At 37.0% G+C, this 24517-nt stretch overlaps 1 protein-coding gene and 1 long non-coding RNA gene across 6 annotated transcripts in view; both read left to right on the top strand.

Annotated features, from left to right (window-relative positions):
• The window catches only part of LOC145971119 (protein O-mannosyl-transferase TMTC1-like), a 230681-nt gene that overhangs the window by 98333 nt on the left and 107831 nt on the right, over window positions 1-24517 (top strand). For 3 of the 5 annotated variants that reach the window (XR_014438770.1, XM_083098433.1, XM_083098431.1), the window contains exon 1: window positions 1722-4110. The exons of the other annotated variants lie outside the window; for them this stretch is intronic. Coding sequence is in view for 2 of the 3 variants with exons in the window: in XM_083098433.1 (XP_082954559.1) it covers window positions 3791-4110 (320 nt within the window). In the remaining variant the exon portion in view is untranslated. Of the gene's footprint in view, window positions 1-1721; window positions 4111-24517 lie in introns of those variants that run through there. 5 annotated transcript variants of the gene reach the window in all.
• LOC145969674 (uncharacterized) lies at window positions 9045-15101 on the top strand. The gene is made up of 3 exons (XR_014438220.1): window positions 9045-9107; window positions 11308-11539; window positions 14802-15101. It is a non-coding gene; the product is annotated as an uncharacterized LOC145969674 (long non-coding RNA).

The raw sequence follows: 24517 nt of genomic DNA, 5'->3' as shown, positions 1-24517 counted from the left end.
ATATGTAGGTTGAAAGCAAAAAGTGGCGTTTAAAAATTGAAAAATATATAAAATATCACAGAGAGATACGTGATAAATTCGATCTAAAGAGAATAAAGATCGCGCGTGTGAATAAAATAGTTATCGCGATTAATCGCACTGATCTTTTTTGCGGGGAGTAAAAACTCGTTAGGAGCCATGCGAGACAAGTCCGCGTACTTCCGATGCTTTGAGTGCGGGGAACCATTAACTTGACACGTAAGTGGCGTTTTTCGTTCTATAGGGTCGTAATTAAAAATTCTTGTGTAGTTTGAAAGTGGATTCATACGGAAGTTCAGCATGCTGGGGGCCAAAGTTCCGTGCTCGCTTGCGAATCGTGGCACTGACGGCTACTCGGAGCCATTACATTAAATGATCATTAATTGCGAACTCTGGGTACATTATGCGAATTACTTGAGCGACAGTCATGTCCCTAATATTAAGTTTCTTGGTCGAAGAATGCTAGCATCTTGCTCAATTATAACTTCCTGAGAAACTTGCTTATTAGTGACAAGGAAAATTCTGATTTATCTTACAATCAATTATAATCGTATTATACGTGGATATTTCTATTCTTTGATAATCTTTTTTATGATTGAGTTTACCTTTGCAATTTTGAAGGTACAAATCTTTAGATTAACTTTGCAAAATTTTATATATATACATATGTTCCTGCATTATTACTTTAAAGAACAATTTAAAATGCATTTTTTTCGAACAGAGATGTATTAAATATGTCCTTATAATTTTACATATCAAAGTTCTCGTTGTACGCTTACACATAAATCACGCATGAGTTATTGTTACGTTTACGCTTTAATTATTTCACTTGTGATAATGATTTGGGGCAATAATTAAAATTATATTATATATACATGACTGTATCTTGATATCATGTAATTTCAATTTGATATATGCTCAGAATTGTGATGGCACGCGAGCCAAATTCAATCATACCATGCAGCATCACTTCGCCACTACGAGCTCGTTATCGTATCATCATCGTCGGTAACGAGCTCGTATCGTCATTACGTTCATTGATTCGCGAACCGTGATTCGTTGTATTGTTAGATTCGAGATATCCTAGGAAATACAGGTAATAAATAATTGCTCGATGCTTTGTTATCTTGCTCGTAAGATTCAACGTGCTTTTAACTGTATAACATAAGCGAGACGTAGCACGATGAATTCTAGAAGCTTTATTAATAATTAAATATTTAACTTGTTAAAATGATCAAATAAGCGCTAAGTAAATCTATAAAGTGGAGTAATTGGAATTTCCTCCATTAGATAAAACATATATTATAATAATTCTATAATAAAATTATTAATTATCATTTTTTATCACTTCTTAATGATTATTAAATATCACATATGTATATTTTTTAATGAATTTATAGCGACTGTTAATTTCATTAGCATTTTTCAAATTATTACATCGTTACTTTACTGAACGTAACCCCTTTTGGGATAATATTTCGGCAGGTGAACCATAGGGTAAACAACGTGACGTCAGTGGAGTCCAAGGTTGAGCAGGTGCCGGCCAACGGGAAAGAAGAAGAAAGGCGCGCGAGAGTGCAGGCAGGAGGGAAAGCCCCGGGGGTGGCTCGTGCGCGGGCGCGGCTTTGCGGGTCAGAGTGCGTCGGGTATATAACCGGGCGGATGCCGTCGTCCCTTAGTCTCGCGCTTATCGTCGTCGCGACGACCTGTCCGAGCTCGACGCCGATCGTCGTGATCTGTGACGTTCCGATGACGTTGTGCGGTGCGTAGCGATCTGCACGTCGTGTCGATCGGCAAAATGCGCGATAACAGATGACAGATCGTTGGGAGGTGTCTGCGCTGATTCGTCATCGTCAACTTTTGATGATACTACCGATCAGTAGGGAAATATCTTTTTTACCTTTACAATTGCATTTGAGCGTTTTTGATGATTAAAAGTTATGAAAAATAGAGCATTCCCGCAGGAAAAGATCATAAATGATATGAGGATGCTGCATATTTCAAATAGATTATTGCGGTAAGTTCGAATAAGATTGAAACTAACGAATACTGATAATTGGAACTTGTTCATAATTTCCATCTCGTGAAATTTTCTCGTTCCTTCGTCAAAAGTCGCTCGGCATGAATCGTTGAAAGACTATCACTGGAGCATTTGAGAATGCCCGACTTTTCGTTCGAGTGTCATCTCACCGGAGGCGAATAGGAGGAGAATCTGTGAGATCGTTGGGGTATCAGAAATTTCTCAGGGATTCTGGATTGCAAACCAAGCGAAATCGGGGGGAAAAATTATCGCGATACTTGTCTAGAGATTGGATTCAACGGCGCGAGAGGTGAAGCCGAAGGAAGACGAGGAGCAAGAAAGAAGCGACCAAGCGGTAGCGGCGTCGGGGAAAGGGATAGAAAAGCGAGCAATAGCGAGGGAGAAACAGGGGGTTGGCGGGAGATGAAGGTGTTGCCGCGGAGGATTTCAAGCCGTGCCCCCGGCGAGATAGGAGCTTGTATAGATCTATATGCACAGTAAAATTGTGGCGACGTAAGAGTTCTCGCTACGAATATCTGGGTCATACAGCCGTCCTCTCGGCGTTGTAGCCTGTTCTCCATAATTCTACGAAATTTTCTCGATGCTGCAACAAAGTAGAACATCTATTAACGATCTGGACTTTTCACTCTTAAGACGCTTGAGAAGCAAAACTAGGACGATAAAAACGATATAATTGATACACTATATATTGGATAAAAGGACACGTGAAATATAAGATAAGAGCGTGTTTGCGTAATCGAAATTATAAAAGAATTGATCCGAGTAGACGAACAATGTGCATATGTGAATATGCGAACTATCGGATCGCGATTTACTCTGAAACGAAACCGCAGCTTACAGAAGCATCGCGTTAATGTCACTTAAATCACGCGCTAAGTGAGCTATAAGTATATCGCATTTCACCCCGCCGGAAGAATCCGTAATGACCCGTACGAATCAGTGATTTGCGACTGAATCGGCACGATACCGGTCGCGTGCGTGGTAACGAGCTGTTACGTCGTTACACGGTTACGTAAAAAGAATCCACCTGGGTTCCCCATGGGGACAATTTCCGAGGAAAGTCCACGCGCAAGGGCTATTATCCGAGTCGTGTAGCGAGAGGTTCGCGCGCGAAACCCACCGCTACCCTTCATCTAGGACACGGTCTCGGGCCGGTCGACCCGATAAATAATGAACCCCCGCAGTCATTTATCAAGCTCACCGCGAGACGAACGAATGCTCGGGGTATAGTTGAGGACGATCTAAATGGGAGAATCCAACGCGAGGCACCGGCTAGCACCGCAAGATATCGCGTCGTATTACCACGAGGGTTACGCAGGAATCATGTCCCCTTGGCTCGATCGGGAGCTTACTCGAAAGCCAATGTGTTATCCTTAGACTTTTACGACTTATCTACTCACAAGATTATCGATAAAATAAGTACCGTGAAATGTGTGCCGGTATTCGCGATCGAAGTGGCACTTAGTAGCGACCCTTAAACGCCGAGGAGACATAGCACGTCTTCTCGACCGTGTAAACTCTCCCCTGTGCGCTCGTCTTAGAAATGCGAGAGTCAGCTGATTCCGATCGGTGTAGTAACAGCGGACAGTGCGATCAAATTCCGCGCAGGAGATAACGGCGTCGGAAAACGCACAGTTCGCAATTTGATGACAGTGATCGCGCTCCGGGCTTCGCGATTCAAACGAACGTGAGAGCTTGTCTCGTGCGTGGTATCAAGCAGCGCTGAATAACATGAAGCGACGGAATAACGGTTCCTCCTGCTTCTGTCAAACGTCGAAGAGAAGCGGGCGCGGTGGATGCAACGGGACTGAAACGAACGAGCCACCTGGATGGTGCATCTACGCGGCTGTTGCCCTCGTCGCGGTTGGTTGCTATCTCAATGCACTCGACTGCGACTTCGTACACGATGATATACCGGCGGTGGTGAGGAACAGGGACGTGATCGGCGAGGCATCGTGGAGTAGCGTGCTCAACGATGACTTCTGGGGCACGCCGATGGAAAGCATCAATAGTCATAAGAGTTATCGACCATTCACCACTCTGACGTTTCGGTAAGCCAATATTTCTTCTCGTCACGTTTATCGAGTTCAGTATTGTAGAATAATTTGTTGAAATTCGATAAGGGATCGACGTTAAGTGCGGCGACATTAAAGACAATTGCAGAAATGGTTCGATACAACGCGCGACAAGAAATCGAATTACTGTCGCACGAAATCGTATATTCCATCACTTGCGTACGGAAATTTATTTAATATGAAATTCCTTGTTGTTTTAGATATCATCGCTTTTATTTCATTTTCCTCCTCTTTTTCTTTATTCCTCGAACTTTAACCTTTTAGAACAATCTGTTAAACAGAAAAGTGAATACAATTTGGTGCACATTCGGATAAAATAAGACAGCAAAAACTTGTCTCGAGAAACGTGTCTGGTTGCCTGACGTTCCAAACACATGGCACGACCACGTAGCTCGCAGCACCGGTATATCCTACGTTCTTACCGAGAGAGAATCGCGTACATGTACACATATATATATTGCAGGGATACCTCTATATACGTATATATACATACATATATATATATGTCTAGCTATCCCTGCAATCGGAGATGCACCTTATGGTAGTACTAGGAAGAACGGCAAGAACCGTTCCCTCTGACCACGATGGAGGCGACCGAGCATACGATAGTGTGTGCAGCAGCGTGTCGTGTAGAGCACACAAAACTTGCGTTCCCTTCGCCCATCCTCCCTGTCCGTCCGCTGTCCTCCCCTTGCCCGCTCTGCCGCCGATTTGATGCATGGATACCAGTTTGCCACTCCACGTGCAATACTGCATATTGGCTGGTATTGGACGATCCATCACGCCGCAAGACACCGGCACATCGCTCATCCACCCTTAACGCTCCAGATGCTGTTGCCAACTTCGACGAGGTGTGCGGCTGCGGAACGTGCTACACGAGAGGAGAGGGGAAGGGGAAGGGGGGAGGGGGCGAGAGCATAACGCCTTCATGTTTCGCGCGTTATCGGAAGTGGAACGCATCCATAATCCTTGGGCGGATGCGAGGACGCCGGCGCCGCGGCGCGCCGCTAACCGCATTCGTCTCGTCGGGAAGACGAGCCTTTAACGATCCAAATCGCCACTGACGCGCGAAGCTTGCCTTTATATCGCGCGCGCGGGGCGATACCAGGTATCTCTCATTGTTGCCGCTAAGCGATTCGAGTGGAGGAGTAATTTATGCACGTGCGAAAATGCGCCATTTACGTTGACACGCAGTTAAAAGGATAAGCGAAGATTTATGCGTTAGCCGTTTAAGGCGAGAGAGTTGTCTATTAAGATGGTTGATACATTGTACTTTCATTCCTTATTCCTTGCAAAACGTATATATATATATATATATATATATATATATATATATATATATATATATATATATATGCGAGGTATTTCGATAAAGATGAGCGATCCCTCGTGGGCATGTAGAGTAGATAAAAATAACTTCATAAGTTCCTATAAAATTTTTTTCTACGACGCATCTCTATCGAGATATTCTTCTTTAAAGTTAAAATTTGAGAAGCATATTTTTTAAATAATTTTTATATCACTTTATGGATTTTAATAATTTGTAATAATTATTTTTATGTTCAGTAAAGATTTTTATTTAATAGCGTGATAGATTCTTTTTTTATACATCGTAAATGCAGATTACCTATAAATCTTTTAACGTATAAAACTTTGAAGCGGTAGCGTTTTTTTATATGCATATGTATTTTTACTATATATATATGTTTTTTTTTTAAATATAATTTTTAAATTCTCCACATCTTTTTATAAAAAAGAGTATTCTTGTTTTATTTCGTCAAAATTATCTTCAAAAAAAATATATTTGATTGAAAGAAATTAGAAGATGATGATAATAAAGTGATAAAAGATGCGTAGAAAAAAATTTTATAGGAACTAATAGGATTATTTTTACAATCTCTACATATCCACGAGGGATTGCCTCCCTTTATCGAAACATATATATGTATATATATTGTGTCTGTGTACGTATATGTGTGCGCGAGTAAATACGAATACTTTTACATATCTTATTTAATAATCTATTCTAACATTTTATTGTCTACGATGAAAAGAACTTGTCGAAAACGATAAGAAAGTCGAACTGGAGTATGCTGGATTTCCTTTGTCCATCGATCGTTCCGATAATTCTTTCTGTGCGCGAGCGATCATGCTTCGAGTTTTACCGTTACCGGTATACGAGTGAAAAGCTTTGGGCAATCGCGTGTCGTCTCATCCCTTTCGAGTGCATGTGTGTTTCATTCTCTATCCTTTCTAGACGACGCGTCTCTTTTCGTTCCAGTTTCTTTATTGACGCGAAACTCTGACGGCGTTCACTGTATGTCGCTTTGAGGATTCGAGTTCTCGGATGAAAACGCACCGAGACGACCCCAAAAGTCCAGAGTGCATTTGTGGCAGTTGACCCGATGCCTTCCGCACACTCGGATCGCTCTAAAGTTTCCGAGAGATTTCCGGGTGTTTCCTCGAAGCGGCCATCCACGTATATTTTGCCACGTTCGCGTATACGCTTTTATATGCTTCATCATCGATATCATCGCGCAAGCTATCTTCGCGAAACGCGGATAATCTTACTCAACATACATGGCATATCATTTCGTAGATGGCATCAACTCGATCGTTCTTCTAGTATTTAATTCTCCGTTTGATCGCCCCGCCGCCGCTTTTGACGCGACACGTGCTAATTGAGATGCTATCAGCTGTGCGAACGGTGTACCTTATCGCAAAAGGAGTATTTGGAAAATAGTTACCCACAGTTATTTGCAGTCCGAAGAATCGCGTGGGCACGTATTTGATAGGAAAAATGGGATTTCATGCAGGTTGTACGTATTTCAGCTACTTCGTTTCGCCCGGAAATAATTTACGAGTGCGGTCGAGCGTGAGTCTTTGCCCCGGCGGCGGCGTCGAATGAATAACGCAGAAAGCTCGCCGAGCGATTCGTTTCCACGTTTGCGAGAGAGCGAACTTTACGAGAGAGTTGGCGACTATGTTAGATTATTACGGCCGCAAATAGAAACTGACCGTAGAATACGCTCGGCTAGAGTATAGTTCGATAAAGCACAAAGAGTGGATAAAATCAAATAACCCCTTATTACTGTTGAGGTTGAGAGAATGTACAGGTGTCCAATAATACTCAGCACTCGTTTATCGGGTTTACGTTAAAAAAAATAGACTGTTCTAATTCATGACTTGATATTTACGAAAAGCTGTTCGCGCATTACAAAATTCGCGAAACGCGCGAGATAATTATCGCTTTTGATTAAAATTGAAAAAAGTAGGTCAATTTGATTTATTAAATTGTAATATATTAAAATCCGATGCATTCAAGAGCGATTATTAAAATTCCGTAAGTATTAAATTCATATTTATTTTTTCATTAATACGATACTCTCACGTTTACGTTATATCGCTACGTCAATTTCGTTAAGAGAAATCTTCTCAGCGTGACGGAATATTCGTGGCTCTATTATGTTCTTCTCTAACGGATTTGCCAACGCATCCCTGGTGTACTTTGATAATACACATTATATATACCCACACGCTCCCGCTCACCGAACCCTTCGTGCCTGTATAATGACGATCGATGTAATCGCGTTCACTGCAAGTTAGAATTCATATCGTTTCCTCGAAGATCGTTCCTCATCTTATCACATCCGGCCAAAAAACAGCGAGTGCCACGTAATTGAATTTAACAATAAAATTATAAGAACGGATGTCTGCTGATTCTTCCACGATTGTCAGCGACTTTAAAACACTATCTAAATTTAGTTGCATCGATTTACTTTGGTAGATTTATATTGATAGATCATATCGAAAAAAAAACACGATCTGCGAACTCTAAAGGGATATCGCTCTTCTTCTCTCTCATTAGGCTTTTTATATTTAAATAGCCATTTAAAGAGATTAAGTGATGTCAATTAAAATGCTATCTCATATAAATAAGACTCGACCGATCGTTCATTCACAAATGCTCCCCTTTATCGACTCTTTTGTGCAGTTGTTAGCATTTTACTGACATTGCCAGTTAAATCACGATCAGCGACTAAGTCCGCTAAGCGTTAGCCGGTGATTTATGAGTCGGTCGACAGTGGCGATGGGCCGCATTTTGCGTTTTCTGTGTGTGCATATGTATGTGTGAGGGAATAATTATTATTAAATTACTTAACTGGACACACACGCGTGCATGGTGGAATCTCGTTTCGCGACATTACTGACACGCATGAATGATTGCGTTGCAAACTCTAATTTAGACGTGTGATATAGCTTTGCGTTGCGCAGCACGTACGCCTCGCATTCGATTATGTCGACCGTGATATTTCATTTAGTCTTGTAGTCTAACTCTCGTCATTGAATCAGATATTGAGATATCGTGCTACATACTGTCACTGTTTCTTTGCAAGAAAGTTCAAATGCATGTATCTATCTTCAAACTGAAGAAATACACTATAAAGTTGTAATATCATTAAAATCTTGATATGATGATATTATTATATTTTGTTATTTCTCCATATTCACACACACATAAGACACGAATATGCAAATCTGTCAATTTTCATGTATAAAACATTATCTAATTACGTCTTACATATTCTAAGCCCGTGTAACAATTATGCGAATTTATATTAAAAGACGTCGTCTAATATTATTCATGAATGTAAAAAAATAAAAATTTTTATTATAGTTTTAATGACGATAAAGAAATGTTGATATTTTATTTTAAACAAACTATCACACATAGAGGTTTTTGCCAAGAAAGCTTAAATTTTGCAACTCATGAATATAATAATATTATCGAAATACTATCGATATAATATCGCATGTTATATAATTGGTACATGAACAAAAAGAAAAGAAAATCGTATAGATCTTTAAACGTTTATGCGAGGCTTTTGATGCACGCGCTCTGACGATGTAGTCGTGTTTTGGTATGAGTTCAAGAAAGAAATATCGCATCCGACTGTACTTCCACTTCAAAAGTGAGCATTTTCACATTTAAGTGCATCGCGTTTCCTTCTGGCATTCTTCGTTCATAGCGGATAGAGAAAAGTTCTTTCCGTTTCATTTGAATTATTTGGGCAGGACAATTTCATGAACTGTTTAGTTCAAGTATATCCGGGGATACGACAAGCTGTATTTGTCGATGCGAGGTGGGATATATTTTAGTTTCAAATGCGACAAGAATGTACGATTTTATGTATCTGTGAATATTCTTTCAATGATCCTTTCGTTTATTAGATCTTTGACTTTACGTATATAAGCTACGTTATATACAGACAAGGAGATTTTCGCAAATTTAGAGAAGAGAAAACAAATTTGCATTTTAAGCTTTTAGGAAATCTAATAATTGCACCTTATAAATATATATAAGTACAATATTGCTTATCAATTCTATTGTGTTAAAATCAAACGAGTAAAAGTCACATGTAAAAATTTGACGAATATTTTATAAGATATTTTCATCACGTTATAGGATTCTTATAAATCGAAGCTTTATTAAGAGTCATCTTACTTTTCGCAGTTTCCGCAAGAAGGCTTTAATATATGGTTAGCTTATCCGTGTTCGGATATATTAAAGCCCGTTCTAGACACTCTATACATTGTCTCGTGCTCATTTGGCTCATGAAGCACATTTCCGACATAGTAAAGATTGTAATACTTCCCCTCGATTAATCGTACAATCGAATGGACGCGCGCCATTAAATTTTCGTCGTTTGATAAAGCGTGGCCCCGTGATCGAGGAACAGCGAATTAATCAGGTGCGAGGTACAGGTGGTAGAAAAGATAATTCGCTTCCGCATGGACGCGCCATTGGATTCTCAGGGCGCGTTAGCTGACTCTATATCACTACTTCGTGCCGTGCAGTGATTCATCTGGAGCGTTTCGTGACTCTCTCGTGCCAGAAGCGTGCCGTGAGCAAGCGCTGTAAACTCGCCCACTCGATGGTGCGCGTATATTAAAGAACGCTTTTGTCGGTGCGCCCGCGTACCCGAGTACATATGCACAAGAGAGCGTGATACTTTGCAGATTTGAACGCTTTATTGCGACCATGTGGATACGCTTAATTTTCATTGACCCCGATAGACGAATGCCCAGTAGAGCTTGAGGGTATTAATTTTTGATTAGGCATGGTTCGGTTTTCTCGTCGAAACTCTCATTATCAACGTTCAATTATTACGCGCTAATCGTTACGCTGCTATGGACTCCCTTGTTTAGTATGGCTAATTAAGCGCCGGCATAATGGGTTATCGAGAAGAATATAATTCGTCTTGAAATATAAATCAGGAACTAAGTTTAATAGCGGACGATGACGCTATTTTCCAAAATCCAGAGAGATATACGCACAATTTTCCGAAAGTTGATGAACTTTTCTACTAATTATTAGGAATTTAGTTGCCCATCCATAGTTACAAATAATGTGCATTGACAAATTATTTATACAAATGTATTTCGCATGGAATTTATTCATTAGGTGATCCTAATTAATTAATTCACTAAAAATATCATAATTAAATATATGAATAGTGCACTAGTTAATTACATAACTCTAAAATAACTCTCACAAACTGCATCAGCTTTAAATGTGCGTGCACACACATAGCTCGACTGAGTTATGGAACGAGAAGCTTTGCAACCTTCTCCGTGCTAGATAGTTAATTACTTAATTACGTCGTCGTAATTAGTTTACGGTTCCAAAGTCGAGCGTGCTATAGTTGCCTGATTGACGTATCGCCGTAACAATAAATCGCTTCCTTATGTGTGTAAATGTGTGAAGGAATTTCTCTTCATAGAGACTTGATATTGCAACACGTTGACAAAGTTCGTAAGCGTCAATTTATGCTATTTATAAATAGAATTGTCACATCTTGAATATTAGCATTACTTTTTATTTACATTATGCGATGTATTTTTATCTGTATTATAATATTTAATATCGCCTTATTTTTTTATCTCTATTATTTATAGATCATTTATTTATATTATTTATATTATATCTTTATTATTTTTTTGCCATTGTACAAAATTCTCATTAAGAAAAATGCTTCTTTTCCTGTGATTTGCAACATACAATTAAAAAACAATATTAAATATTATATGAAGGATTTATCATTGAGAATTGATATTATTCAAAGAATTTAATTTACGACATGTACTTGTACTTTTAACTCTCTTGTGCAGCGGACAAGACTAAATGGCTTTATTCGCTCGAGCCAATTCAATTTCAAGCGACACCCCGAGGCCTTTAACTTCCTAAGTTTCAATGCAAAAGAGTTCAATTATTTGCCTTTATACGGCACGAAGATGACATCTGAGACGTAAGATAAGCTATGATACCCGCTAAAAACGATTTGCCTAGAGCTTGTATAGGAACAGTGCCAGAAAGAATGATTCAATTTCCAAAGTAGATGCGGTAAGTTGACAGAAATGTGTAGTCTGAAAAAAAAATAAAAAGTTAAAATTACACACAAATATTATTTTTAAATGTATAAATTATATGCATAAATTATTATATTTGTTTATTTTCTTTGTATGTTTTCTATTCAAGCCAATTTCTATTCATGTTTGTTTGAATTAAGTAATGTTCTTTCGGATAGTATTATAATACAATATCTGGTGTGTATGTGCGTGTGCGTGAATGTGTGTGTGTGTGTGGGCGGCGCTATAATTATAAAAAATGCTTTGAGAAACTCATGTTTTCATCTCTCACACACATTCTCTTTTCTCTTATCTTTTATGTGCATCATATACTTTTAACAATATGACATGCTTTTGGTAACATATGTGAAATTGAGTTTTTTTCTCTCTTCGCATCGTAGGAAAGTCTAGCTTCTACATAAAAAGATTGGACCATGTCTTTATTTGCATTTCTTTATTTCGAGTAAAGTTTGCAATATCTATATTAAGATCGAGAATATCAATAAAATATGAATTAACACAAATTCGAGATAATTGATACGATTGGGTAATGATAATGGGCTCATTGAATTTTATTAAAGCATTGAATACTGATTAAACCTCATATTGTTGACATTGGAACAATGCATAATCAAGAAGGAAATAATTCATATAGAAACTTATATGTCATGATAATGTGATTATATTGTATTATGGTTTCTTACTTATTTCCGTGACTAAGGATTCTGAATCAGATGCCTTGAAAAGATTCTTTGTTTTTTTTCCAATTTTTTGTGAATCGCAACATTTTTCAATGGAAGCCGTAAAAATATAGCTTATTATAATGCGCATATAATGATTTCCTCTATATGTATATTCCAATATTTTTTCTTACCAATTACTCGAATATCATGCATTTTCCACTTTTTGTATTGTATTTTCGCTAAAAATAGTTCAATACCATTATTATTCGTAACAATGTTTGTTGATATATATAATTACATTGCAAACAAGATTGGCATTATTAAATTTGATATTAAATAATCATAACATTCATCGATTCTGTTAATTATTTTTTAGTTTATATAACAAATGTTTGTGAGAATTTACGACATTTTAAATGAGATATATATTCAATTTAATCTTTTTTCCATTCTTATATTAAAATTGAAAGATAACTTTCGGTACAATGTAGCATTCGAAAAGACTGATAGCACAGCAACTGTGAAGAAAAACAGACAATAGACAGGGAAATGTAATAGAATACATAAAGCAATGGTATACATCATGGTATACATGGTATTGTGGTATCGCAGTGGTTTGTAAAGCGGAGAAAGAAAGAATCGCTAAGAATTCATATGAAATTTATATACACGTTACATCATCGCAAAAATAATATATTAATCTTTCGATTTCACGATGGATTTTTGGCGAGATACGCCATTCAAAATGGATCATACTTTTTCTTATTTCCGGTTATCCGGATCGTTGTAGGAAAATTGAATCTAACATATGCGAAAGCTGACGCGTGCCAGTTTTCTCTCTCTTCCGGCGTTTCTCTCTTTCTTTTTTCCTTCGCGGACGCAAGCGACATTTCATGGTATTACTTGCATCGCAGTAAAGCCCGACAGAAACGAAATGCTATAACGTTAATCTCGGGCAATCGTAAACCGAGTAATATAAAATGTATGGCCTCTCTTGTCGTTGTAATTCCGTGCGTCGGTCGTGCGTCAGTTCAACTTCCGTTCTACGTTATCATTTCCGCAAGCCGCGCGATATTGAGTCACTCGAGACGAGAGCTTCATTAAGTATTACAATATAGTAACGGTTCTTCTTCCATTATTACGTTGTATTTTGTAGCGTCACCGCCTATCTCTTTCCCTGCCTTTCACGTAGACCGTCGTCGCGCGCGTGGTGGAATAACAGGGCTGTTAAACAGACAGCGCACCGAGAGCTTCCTCTTAGGGCTGCAAATGCAATGTTCGTAATAGCGGGCGTCATTATGACTGTGGTAAGCAAGACGTCAAGAAGATTAAAGAACTATGTCGCGCTCTTTTTTTCCGTCTTGCACCGAGGAGCTTTGTACACTTCCCTTAAAATATTATTCAACAGTGAATTCTGAGCGTCGAAAATAAATTCACATTAAAAATTTCAAGAAGAAAACAGAACAATAAGCATATATTTCTTTTTCCATACAACTCGCGTAATTTGAACGTCACTTAATAAATAACTCATTCATAATTCGTTCAATTATTTGTTGCGAATTCGAATCGCAAAATTGCTGTAAAGAGTAAGAATTGGGAAGAATATGGCATGAAACTTTCATGTTTTCCTCGAGATTGTGAATACCGCGATAATCGTTTACTGAGTGAATTATGTTTTCTCATGAATCTATCGGCGCATTTGCTTCGGCATTCCGACACCAATAGAAATACGAATAGCGAGGATGATTTATTCGAAGAGAATCGGCGCAGTAAAGAGATTCCCCGTAATAGCAGTGAGTTCCCTAATAGGTCCGTCCTTACAGAATGGTTTATTGGTTGTCAATATTCACCACCGACTACTCCGTAATGTCGTACACTTGGGGCGGAACAGATTGCCTCTCTTTTACCGCAACGGGACCGCCAAAAACACGGCCCTCTCAGTAGCCTTTTCGACCCGCAGACATCATTCCCTCGGGAAGGATATGGTCGTGGTAGGCAAATGCAATGCGTTATCGGAATCGAGAATCTTCCGTTATGGTGATCGTCGGCACGTGACGGATTCGCATTTCGAACGTGACTAGTCATCGTGTCCATCCACAGATGCGCAACTAGCTTTCCCCTCGATGCTTTCGATAATCTACCGGAATTATAGTAAATTAGAAAACACTTGAAATAGCTAAATTCCACTTATATGTTTAATCGTGCGATACATTCGAGATTGTATCTTATAATCATTTATTATTTTATTTATTGATAAGAAGAATTATTTATGTAGAAGTAAAACAGAAAAGAACTCTTAACTTTTTATTTAAATTAAATCTTAACACAAAACTGTATAAGAAGTCAAATTAATTTTATATCAATTTGTCATATTCTTAATCGTTTCTTTATTATTCATTGTTTTATGATAAAGATAGCGAGAAAAATCTTAAATTATTTTTTGTGCTGCAATGTGGTACTTTTTTTTCATAAGTAAGTAGATAACATTATAATGTGATATTTAAAATATGAATTAATTTTTCTTAAATCTGTGAATGGAGTGTAGTTTATATTTCGTTTTTACTTTCTCTCTAGTAACTTGAATGGATACGTTAAAAAAACGAGGTAAGATCGCCCGGTCTTCGATGAGAACAGGGATAGAGTTGGAGCAGCAATTTACGTTTAACCATCGCTGGGGCATAATCTGTTTAAACTCCTAGAACAATGTACGAAGGGCAAAACGTTATCTACGGAGCTTAGCGAGGTTCAACACTCGCAAACAGTAAAACACGAGTGGACAGGAGGGTAGCGACGACGACCACGTTGCCGGCATCATAGCTTACATCTCGTCTATCTATTATTCCGATTGTTCTGTTATGTCACGCGAGATTGAAAATTGTTAGAGCAGCTTCTATGTAGTCTTTTAAATAAGCTTGAAATAGAATTAAAATGATTGAAATTAAATTCTCAAAATAGCAAATGATTGAAATCTTTACCAGGATCTCTGAATCTCTAAATTTACAATTATATGGATTTTTTTATTCTTGGAGACAAGAAATAACATGTTTGATGTACATATATGATACTTATTAACTTATATTGAGAGTGATAGATATTATATTTCAAGTATTTTGTGCTTCTAAAATAATACATGTATATGAGTTAAATTTAATATAATTTCAAGTGCAAAAAATGAAATAAATCTTAAATAAATCTTAAATAAATATTCCTAATATGTCTTTTAATTAGATGTTTTAAAATTCCTACTAAAAATATGAGTTTATAATTTCAGAGTAATTCCTATTTTCCCATCTTTTTTTATTTAATTAATTTCTTATAAATATGTTTAGAAATATATAAATTAATAAAAAATTAAATAAATTGAATATTATAAAATTCGACAAACTATAAGACTAAATGATTAAGCGTGTGATACAAATGTGAAACTGAATAGTTTCGATTTCGAGGCATCGAATTACTCCGGTGGTCAGAGGATAAAATCGACGTGGTCAGCTGGATTAGGTCTGATTCGATTCTAGCGTAGTCTCATGCCAAGATCCATTTCCTTCGCAAGGGTTGGCCGTTTGCGAATTGGGCCAATATCGTCCTTGACTATTTTGTTCATAAGAAATGGAAGGGGGCCAGAAGTGTCATCGAGAGCCTCAATTCCCTAAATTGATAGTGAAATGATGTAGACATGGAGAAATTCAACCTCCCCAATTTTCTTCCTGTGACTTGCTCGCACGAAATCAATTTAGAACATTTATTAAATCGGCAGGATGTCGATGTTATCCGAGATTTCTGAACGTTTCATCGGGTTATTCGGCAATTTTCATCAGGTTATTTGGTAATTTTCTTACGGAGCAAAAGAGTAAACATTTATAATATTATAATATATATTATTATATATATATTATTTTATTATATAATATATATTATTTTATACATTTTTAAATAACATATTTGCAACTATTTTTCCAACAATTATTTAGACTCATATTACGTACATAAAATTGAGATGTAATATTTCTTAGTTTGCAGACAATAATTGTGCGCAAAATTATTTATTTTTTACTTCATTTTTCGATAGAAATCTAGGAGCCGATTCGATCAATCGATACCCGATACATCGCACGTAGTCTAACGTGCTTATTATCTCTTTACATGTTACCATATAATTGCGCTTTAGAGATCTTGTACACATACATTTAAACACACACATATATATACATTCTACACCGATACTTAATCTGAACCAGTAATTGTTTTTGTACTCTCTGTGTCAGGCAATTATCGGCTAGTCTGGGAAGGTATACGTAATCAATTATCTTACATCGTTTCACAGTGCACCTATTATATGTACAATCATATTGTACATTTTTCTGTATGATAGATTTCACATTTATATAAAAATTCTCGATAAATATTAATAGAATCTATTAATTAAAAAAATATAGCGTTATATATATGTTGTCCGAAGCAAATGCATGGTGATCGTATTTCCACCATGGTACTTTAAAGTCTGAAAGCTAAAGCAATGCGACGCAGAAAATGAAGATCGTAAACATGAATATCTTAAATATTTAATGCGTTTCGCGCAGCTTCCGCCAAAGGTGGCGACGAAGCAATATTTCGTCGCACAATAACATCGTATTTACGTAAGCAAATTCCTAGACCCTCATCGAGAGAGCTTTCGAAGAAGAATTTGCATTCATTTGGAAGTAGCTTATATACCAGTTGCTGGAAGGGGCCCGTTCCTTTTTCATGCAAATTCGAAGGACTCCGTCATCCCGGAGGGGATTTCGAACTCCGTGTTACAAAGTAGCAGTTAACTTCCCTTTTGCATGCCTGTGCAACTTTCCGCCGCAACTTCAGAAATGTTAAAAATATGGACAGCGCCGGTGTGCGCGTGTGCGCGCTCTTCCGTACTTTTCACGAGATTTATCAACCCGCCGTCAGCGGAATTAACGCATCATTGTAGCTTATTCGCCGACGTATTTAATGCAAAAATATGTATCCGTGTGATGTCCGCGCCATTATAATTCAACCGGATTTGCATAGAGAACGATATAATTAAAAATTCTCATTCTCCAAGCATAATGTCACCTAAAGGTACGCCAAAATCTCGTCTGGCGCAACCCTCGCCGCGATCCTTTAATCGTGCCCCTGTATGCGTCCAATGGATCTTCATATACTTCCTGAAATTTATGGATGCCGGACTCACTAATCAATGCCAGTAAAAGTACGGCGGAATTGGAATGCCGGAGAACCGAAGCGCAATCGAGTACGGCGGAATTCGCGCTCTCTAGGTAGTGTACGGCTATCCGCGAATCACAATGAAACCGGCAATGACGTATGACATCGTTTCCGGGCGGTCGTGGCGGAACGGAGAATGAAAAGCACGCGGCGGCGATATCTGAAACGTGTTTCGCATGTACGCGAGAATAACGATCCGGCCTCAGCTCAAACCCACGGCTGGTGCCTCGATAATTGGATGCGCGTAATTGGCCGAAATGGAGGGAAAATGGTATCCGCCGGCTATCCGTATCCATTCTTGCGCTTGGGTTATAACGTAATGTCGACACGGATTCGGACTTGTTAGGGAGATTTAATGATCGATCGATGTATTTAATCATTTTAATCGATACATATAAAAACACATTGCAAATGTCGGTCACATTTCAATATATATTCAGTGCCATTAATTAAAATTAAATATTACAATGGTGGATTAATTTTAGATGAATCAATTTTACCGATACATCATTTATTAATTTTCCTCTGACTCGAAAACGTAATTTTGTCAAGGAAGAAATTATCGAACACGATAATTGCGGTATATAAAACGCAGCGGACTTTTGACAATCATGTTTCCGTGTATAGGAGAATTCAGACTACTAAACTTCGCGGATTATGCTAACGAGCTTCTGTTCCGATGTCCATGGCATTTTAACGAGCCCGACCACATTATATACATAAGTTCCGCAAGAAAGTTCGGACTTCGTTTAGAACTGGAACCGTTTTGCTCGAAATGTCACACTTACCGCTGTTCCCATTTCGTCGTGCCATTAAGAGACATTATTCCAGTGCTGTCGCACCACCGACTGGTATTATATCGTTATATCTGTGAGCCTCGAAACTTTTCCGCCGTTTAAACAAGTCGATTCGGACTCGGGCATCGTAAAAGATCCTTGTCGAGTCGCCAACGTAACACGCCACATCGCCATTCAGATCGGTGAGAAGCTCGAGGACATTGGAACCCGACGACGTGCTTCACGTTGCCCGCTCGACAAACATTGCCAGAATCGGAATCGAGAATCTCATACGAGGACACGCGTTGTTCGATGTACGATAAGATTATACGAAGATTGTAAAAGAGACCTTAACTATCGGTTTTCTTGTCATCGAGCTATCTTCTTTCAAATTTTCCGTATTTCTGTGAATCTAATAATTTCCTCGTATTTATTTAGCATCGCAATAGAATCTTATAGATATATTCTGTTGTTCCTTAACTATAAATTGAGAAATTATTTCGTCGAGATATCGAAGAAGAGTCTTCATATTTAGCGCTTACCGATTTTTGATTACAGATCTAGCACTTTGTTTCACCCATCACTCGCGTAATGAACGAAGTTACATAAGCTGCTAGCGTGAAAGGTTTTCCACCTCACCGCGAGTAAACCGGCGTTTGCTGTGCACTTTTCAAAGTAAACTTTTCGCGGCGTCAACAGCTGTCGAGAAGTCCCAGTGCGAAGTAATGAATTTCGCGAAGACAGCCCGACTTCGGCTCTTAAAGCGAGCGAGGGTCGGCAATAAATCTCGCAGGGTTTCCCGGCATGCATCCAACAAATCTCGGCGGTGCACGGCAAGATTTTCCCTGCCGGCAATTCGAAAAAGTGAAGTCGCGGAAAAAGCTTTCTCTTTCACTCCTTTCTCGTGCAATTCCGAGACCGCACTCGATAAACTCGGATCGTACGAAACGCAATATTTTTTTTTTTTTCGTTTTGCTGACCGCACGTCCAAAATTCAGCTTTTTCGAATTTTTAGTGGACACGTTTCTATTAGAAAATAATTTCCCGGCGTCAGAAAGCTATGTGTCATCGGTTTTGCGTCGACAATGAATTCTTTTGACGCAACAATTTCGGTCTCACATAGCTGGCGCATTTTTCGAGAGTTTTGGGAGATTCTTGCCGCATCGTTAAAGGACCGTGTATGCGTCGGGTATGCTTTATGAATTTGATTAATAAATGGAAACTGTGCGCTTATATAAATATCCCTGAGTTATATATCATGAGAATTATATTTCAATATAGCAATGCTATGTAATTGGCTTTAATGTATCTCTTTAAACATGACGGAAATATGTGACCTGGATTTATTGCTTTTTATGTAATAGCGTCATTCTTCAAATGAAATCCAAGGCAAATAAACGCTGCATTATTGTGCAATTGCTGCAACAAACGGAAAAATAATGAGCGTTTAACTGTCATATTAAATGTTATTGACGTCAGCATAGCAATTAAAATTATAATAAAAGTTATAATAATAACGCGCAATATATACGAAAGAAAGAGAATTATATTTATATATAATCGAGAGATAATTTCAACAAGAGCGTAAAATCAATTTTTGTGTCTCGACCGTATGTAAAGTTGAACTTGCATTCTAGTTCCATTTGCGAGGTTATCATCGGCGTATGTACATATGCATTGAATGTACACATACGCTATAGTAATTTCTATTCGGCTCGAGAAATGATCATTTTTTTGGTCACCAGTTACATCGATTGCGCGAGATCGTTATATTTCAAAACGAAAGATTTTCAGTCACCGTACATACTGCCTTTGAATCTACGATGAAGATGCATTTTCTTCGTGCAGTTCTTATTACGCTCTTTAATTAAAAGGCATCCCATTATCAAAGTCGTATTTGCGCGTGTATTTTAATTTATATATACTTATATATAAGATTTGTTTAACAGTTCAAATATATACAAATTTAAAGAAAAAACACGAAAGTCTAGGGTGACCAAATTTTCTTTTTTATTATTCAGGATGATAGAAAACATATTCTAACATCCTGAAATGGACTTTTTCACAAATTTTTGTTTTAATTTTGCATTTATTATTTATGATTAAAACTTTAACTTCTTTAAAATATTTTTAATTTTATTTGCTATTCTATCTTGTTAAAACTATCAAGTTGAATATTGCTGTGTGTATTAATTATTAATATTAATAATAATTAATTCTGTATTCCCTGTTATTAATTCTATAAGTAAGAACTTTTATTATATTATATATATATATATATATATATATATATATATATATATATATTTGTTACATATAATATAATTGAATATACATTAAACAGAATTATAACATGGTCTAATTTTACCTTTTAAAAAGAAGAAGAAATTCGTCGGACTTTTATATACTATAGACTCAGTTGCTATCTAAAGAAATATAGATTTATTTTTTGTCTTTTATAACTTTAAAAGAGATTTTATAATACAAAAACTTTATAATGTCGTGCATATAAAATATAAGTTTTACATAATAGCAATATCTCTTAGTCTAATTAATCTTTATTTAATAATTTTATTTGATAGCTAAATTTTTATAATAATTGCACAAGTTTTTTTAATTACTTCTAGGTTATCTTTAAACTTATTTTATTTTTCCGTAAGTCTACTTTCTAGATTTTCTTTGGTCTTATTCTCTTTCCTCCCTTTACAACTTTCTTCATTCTTCAGCTGATTTCCTCTTCTTTCTCTTCCTAAACTTGATTTATTCTTGTATTATTTCTTATCTCTACAATACAATTTGTTATTGAATGCTCTAATGTTTCGACTTCATGCACTCTAACATATCCTACGCGTATCTTTTTCTGTTCACACCAAAATTGGTTATGGAATTCTTCATTTTTAATTCTAATCTTATCTAAATTTCGCAATAATTTTTGGGAAATTTTTCTGACCTTATTTTTCTTAATATTCTAAAGTTCTTCTAGAGGAATATAATTACCCATATTTTAGCACATGTTAACGCAATTCAGTCGATGACAGTCCGAAGCTAATGGGTACTTGGTCGCCGGCGAAATGGCCGGCGCAGTGATTAGACCGGAGGGTTGGAATAAATATAGCAAGAGCGGTTACGAGAATAGGTCGTCCAGCAAGGGAACGAGCGATCTTTGTGATCTCAAGTAAATCGTCCGTGTCGTAAACGTTGAGTCGATCACAGTTTTGACGATGTTGTCATCCTCCCTCTATTTATTATGCTCTTCTCGTTCACAGTCCCTCTACCTTCCTTCTCTAACATCGGTGCTACCTCTAATTAACTGAGAATTACCTATATTGTTGTCTGCGCGCACGGCCGTACAGTCTGACTCCAACTGTCACTTGCAATGCTAATTGTCGCGATTAATAACTGTACGATAATATATATATATATATATATATATATATATATATATATATATATATATATGTATGTATGTATATATCTGTCATTTAGTAAATAAATGGCAATATATGTAGGTTTATACATTACAGCCCAGTTCATCAAGGCGATCAGAAGTTTTTCAGTTTATATGTTCAATAAAATATAATATACGATTGAATGATCTCTTATGACAAGAGAATATAAATATATACATCTTTTCGCATACCTCTATTCTCAATGAATATATCTACTTTCCCTCTTTTTTCTCTCTCTAATGTAAAATCATACATGTAATCTCATCTGATTGCACGCTAAAGGCTGCACATCACAATTTATCAATATTGTATGTTGCATTAATAAATCTACGTACCCGGATTATTTTGTATACAAATATCGATAAACAAATATTTCAATGCATTGTTTATAATTAATCGCAATGCATTGATGGCGCAGAGAGATGTTAATTTAATTCATGTTAATTTGATACGACTATACTTGTGATTGATTGCAAATACGTACGCGACGTAGAAATTTAATGAAAGCGTTACATGTGGGAGTTGAATCTTTTTCTTGCGTGTAAAATTGACAACGGCTGTAATGTTATATATGCATATACACATCTATATGCATATCCATATAACGCTGCACGTATCCCGACGATAAAGCACAACTGCATCGCGTGTAAATAATCGCGGACAGTGCGAGAGGTAAACATCGTATCTCTTCTTACTGCGCCCTGTACCGCTTATACAGTTATAACTCGCGCATAAACGCTTCGACGGTTTTGTAATTTGTGGGCCGACGGTTGAGTTTAAGAGAGTTATGTGTCTGCCGTTGTTGCTCCCCCAGCAAATATAGCGTCGCGGTGAGCGCGGGAATTGCCGCGTAAAGGATTTAATCCTATTTTGCATCGAGTAATATTAAGCCGGGCGCGGCTGTCTTCCCTACTCGCGCACTCGATTCGCTTTATTAAGGTGTGCTTTATCACGAGACTTTACGCTTCGCTTTACGCACTTAACGCGACGCAAGCTCGCGTTGTGAAATAAAGAAGGCGGCAATAGCGTGCAATATACATAGTTGCTCGACGACAAGGGTATGCATAATTAAAGCGACTATTAAAGCACACTTACAAGACTTCCAGAATCATTTCCCTGCGTTTCTTACTTAATAGCTGATTATTGTTACGAAGATTATCAGCTGATTAACAGTTAATACGCGACTATTTATACATTATAATACTATTTATACATTATAATATTATATTATTATAATGTTCATGTTTTAATATTTCATAAAGATATAAAATTCTTACCAGTGACGTATTAGTTTCCAAAATGAGCACAGGTGATTTCAGAAATGCTCTAGCGGAAGGAATATACATATACATATGTTATACGAGCGTAGGGTGAGATATGTTGAGCGCATTAGCGGAACTGCTTGCCGTTCTCTCGTTAAGCGTGCCCATACTGCTCTTTATTAACGCACGCTTTACACCGTCGGCATTTACGAAGATTGTCCCTTCGCCTTAATTCGAAATATTACGTAATCCCGTTGAGAAATGGCGAGGTGGAAATTATTTATACGCGACAGCGCTATCCCGACGTGCTCGAGGAATAATGCGTCCGGAGCGTTTTTAGGTACCTGCACAGAGCGCATCGCCCCGCGAATTGATATATTACGTTGGATCGTTTTACCATCCCCGGGTTTTATCTCCGGTAGTGCGCAAAACATTTCCCGGCATTAATACAGTGTCCTCGAAGAGTCCTCCAATCTCACGACGAGAGCTAGTACATTGCATTAGCGTCACGATTTCTTCGATTATGTATAATATCGCGTATGAAGAGCTTATATAAGTTTTTTTATAGAATTGAGAGACATTATAATATTTATTCACGCTGCATCTGTTTTATCTAACAGCTCAAGTAGTTTATATTCTTCTTGCATAAATAACAAATGGTACGCAAAAAAGTAAAAATATGTTTTCTTTCCTAGAAAATTAATCAATTTTTATTAAATATAGGATGAGAAGAGAAAATATGACACTACAACATTTTTATTAACTCTGAGTTTCTAGATACATATAATATTTAACTTTTTTAATAAAATAAAATACTTAATTTAGTTTATAAATAAATTTTGGTAAATTCATGTGATACTGATCGCGTATAAAAAAATTTATGGATTATTTAATAGTTGATGGTCCACTTTTTTTTGATATTTCATATTAAAAAGAAGGCATCATGCAAAAATAATAATTATTTTTGATATCTTTACATTTTTCGCTTTTTGAGATGAAAAAGGCTTCATTTCACACATAATAAAAATTGTTGATACATTTATCTTTAAAAATAGCAGTAGTTTTGCAAAAGTTGGTGCTAACTCAGCAAATGAAATAAATTTAAGCAATATAGCTTCCGTTGCAGTCATATGCTAAAGTTGTGATATGAACCTTATTTAAAATTTAAAATTTCCTTGACAAAAATTTTTTTCTGAATTTTAAAAAAAGCTAAATAAAAGCAAAAGTTTTAAAAATATCACATTCATTTTTCTCATATAAAAATTAATAAGAATTGACTATTTTTTTAGAGGCGGAAATGTTTTTCATATTTGGCAGTGTGATTTTATTTTATTTAAAGTGGCAAACTCTTTTTTTCTCTTCAACCTTCAGGACCCATTAATGTAAATTATGAAGTATGTACAATCCTTCATCTCTTAGACTCTTTATGCGTCAAAATCAACTCGTCGGTACGCGTACTTGGGACGTAAATGGCGGTCGTTCCGCCGCGTGATTAAAGTCACTCGTGATCTCATGCGAAGGGGACCGTATTTCGGCCGTTTATCTCGACGTGTCGTTTAAAGCGTGAA

Source organism: Camponotus vicinus, unplaced genomic scaffold (assembly GCF_025532165.1).
Source record: "Camponotus vicinus isolate PSW18456_S1 unplaced genomic scaffold, iyCamVici1.0 SCAF_4, whole genome shotgun sequence".
NCBI lineage: Eukaryota > Metazoa > Arthropoda > Insecta > Hymenoptera > Formicidae > Camponotus > Camponotus vicinus.
The sequence above is the reverse complement of the archived record's forward strand: the minus strand, read 5'-3'. Positions and strand labels throughout refer to the sequence as shown.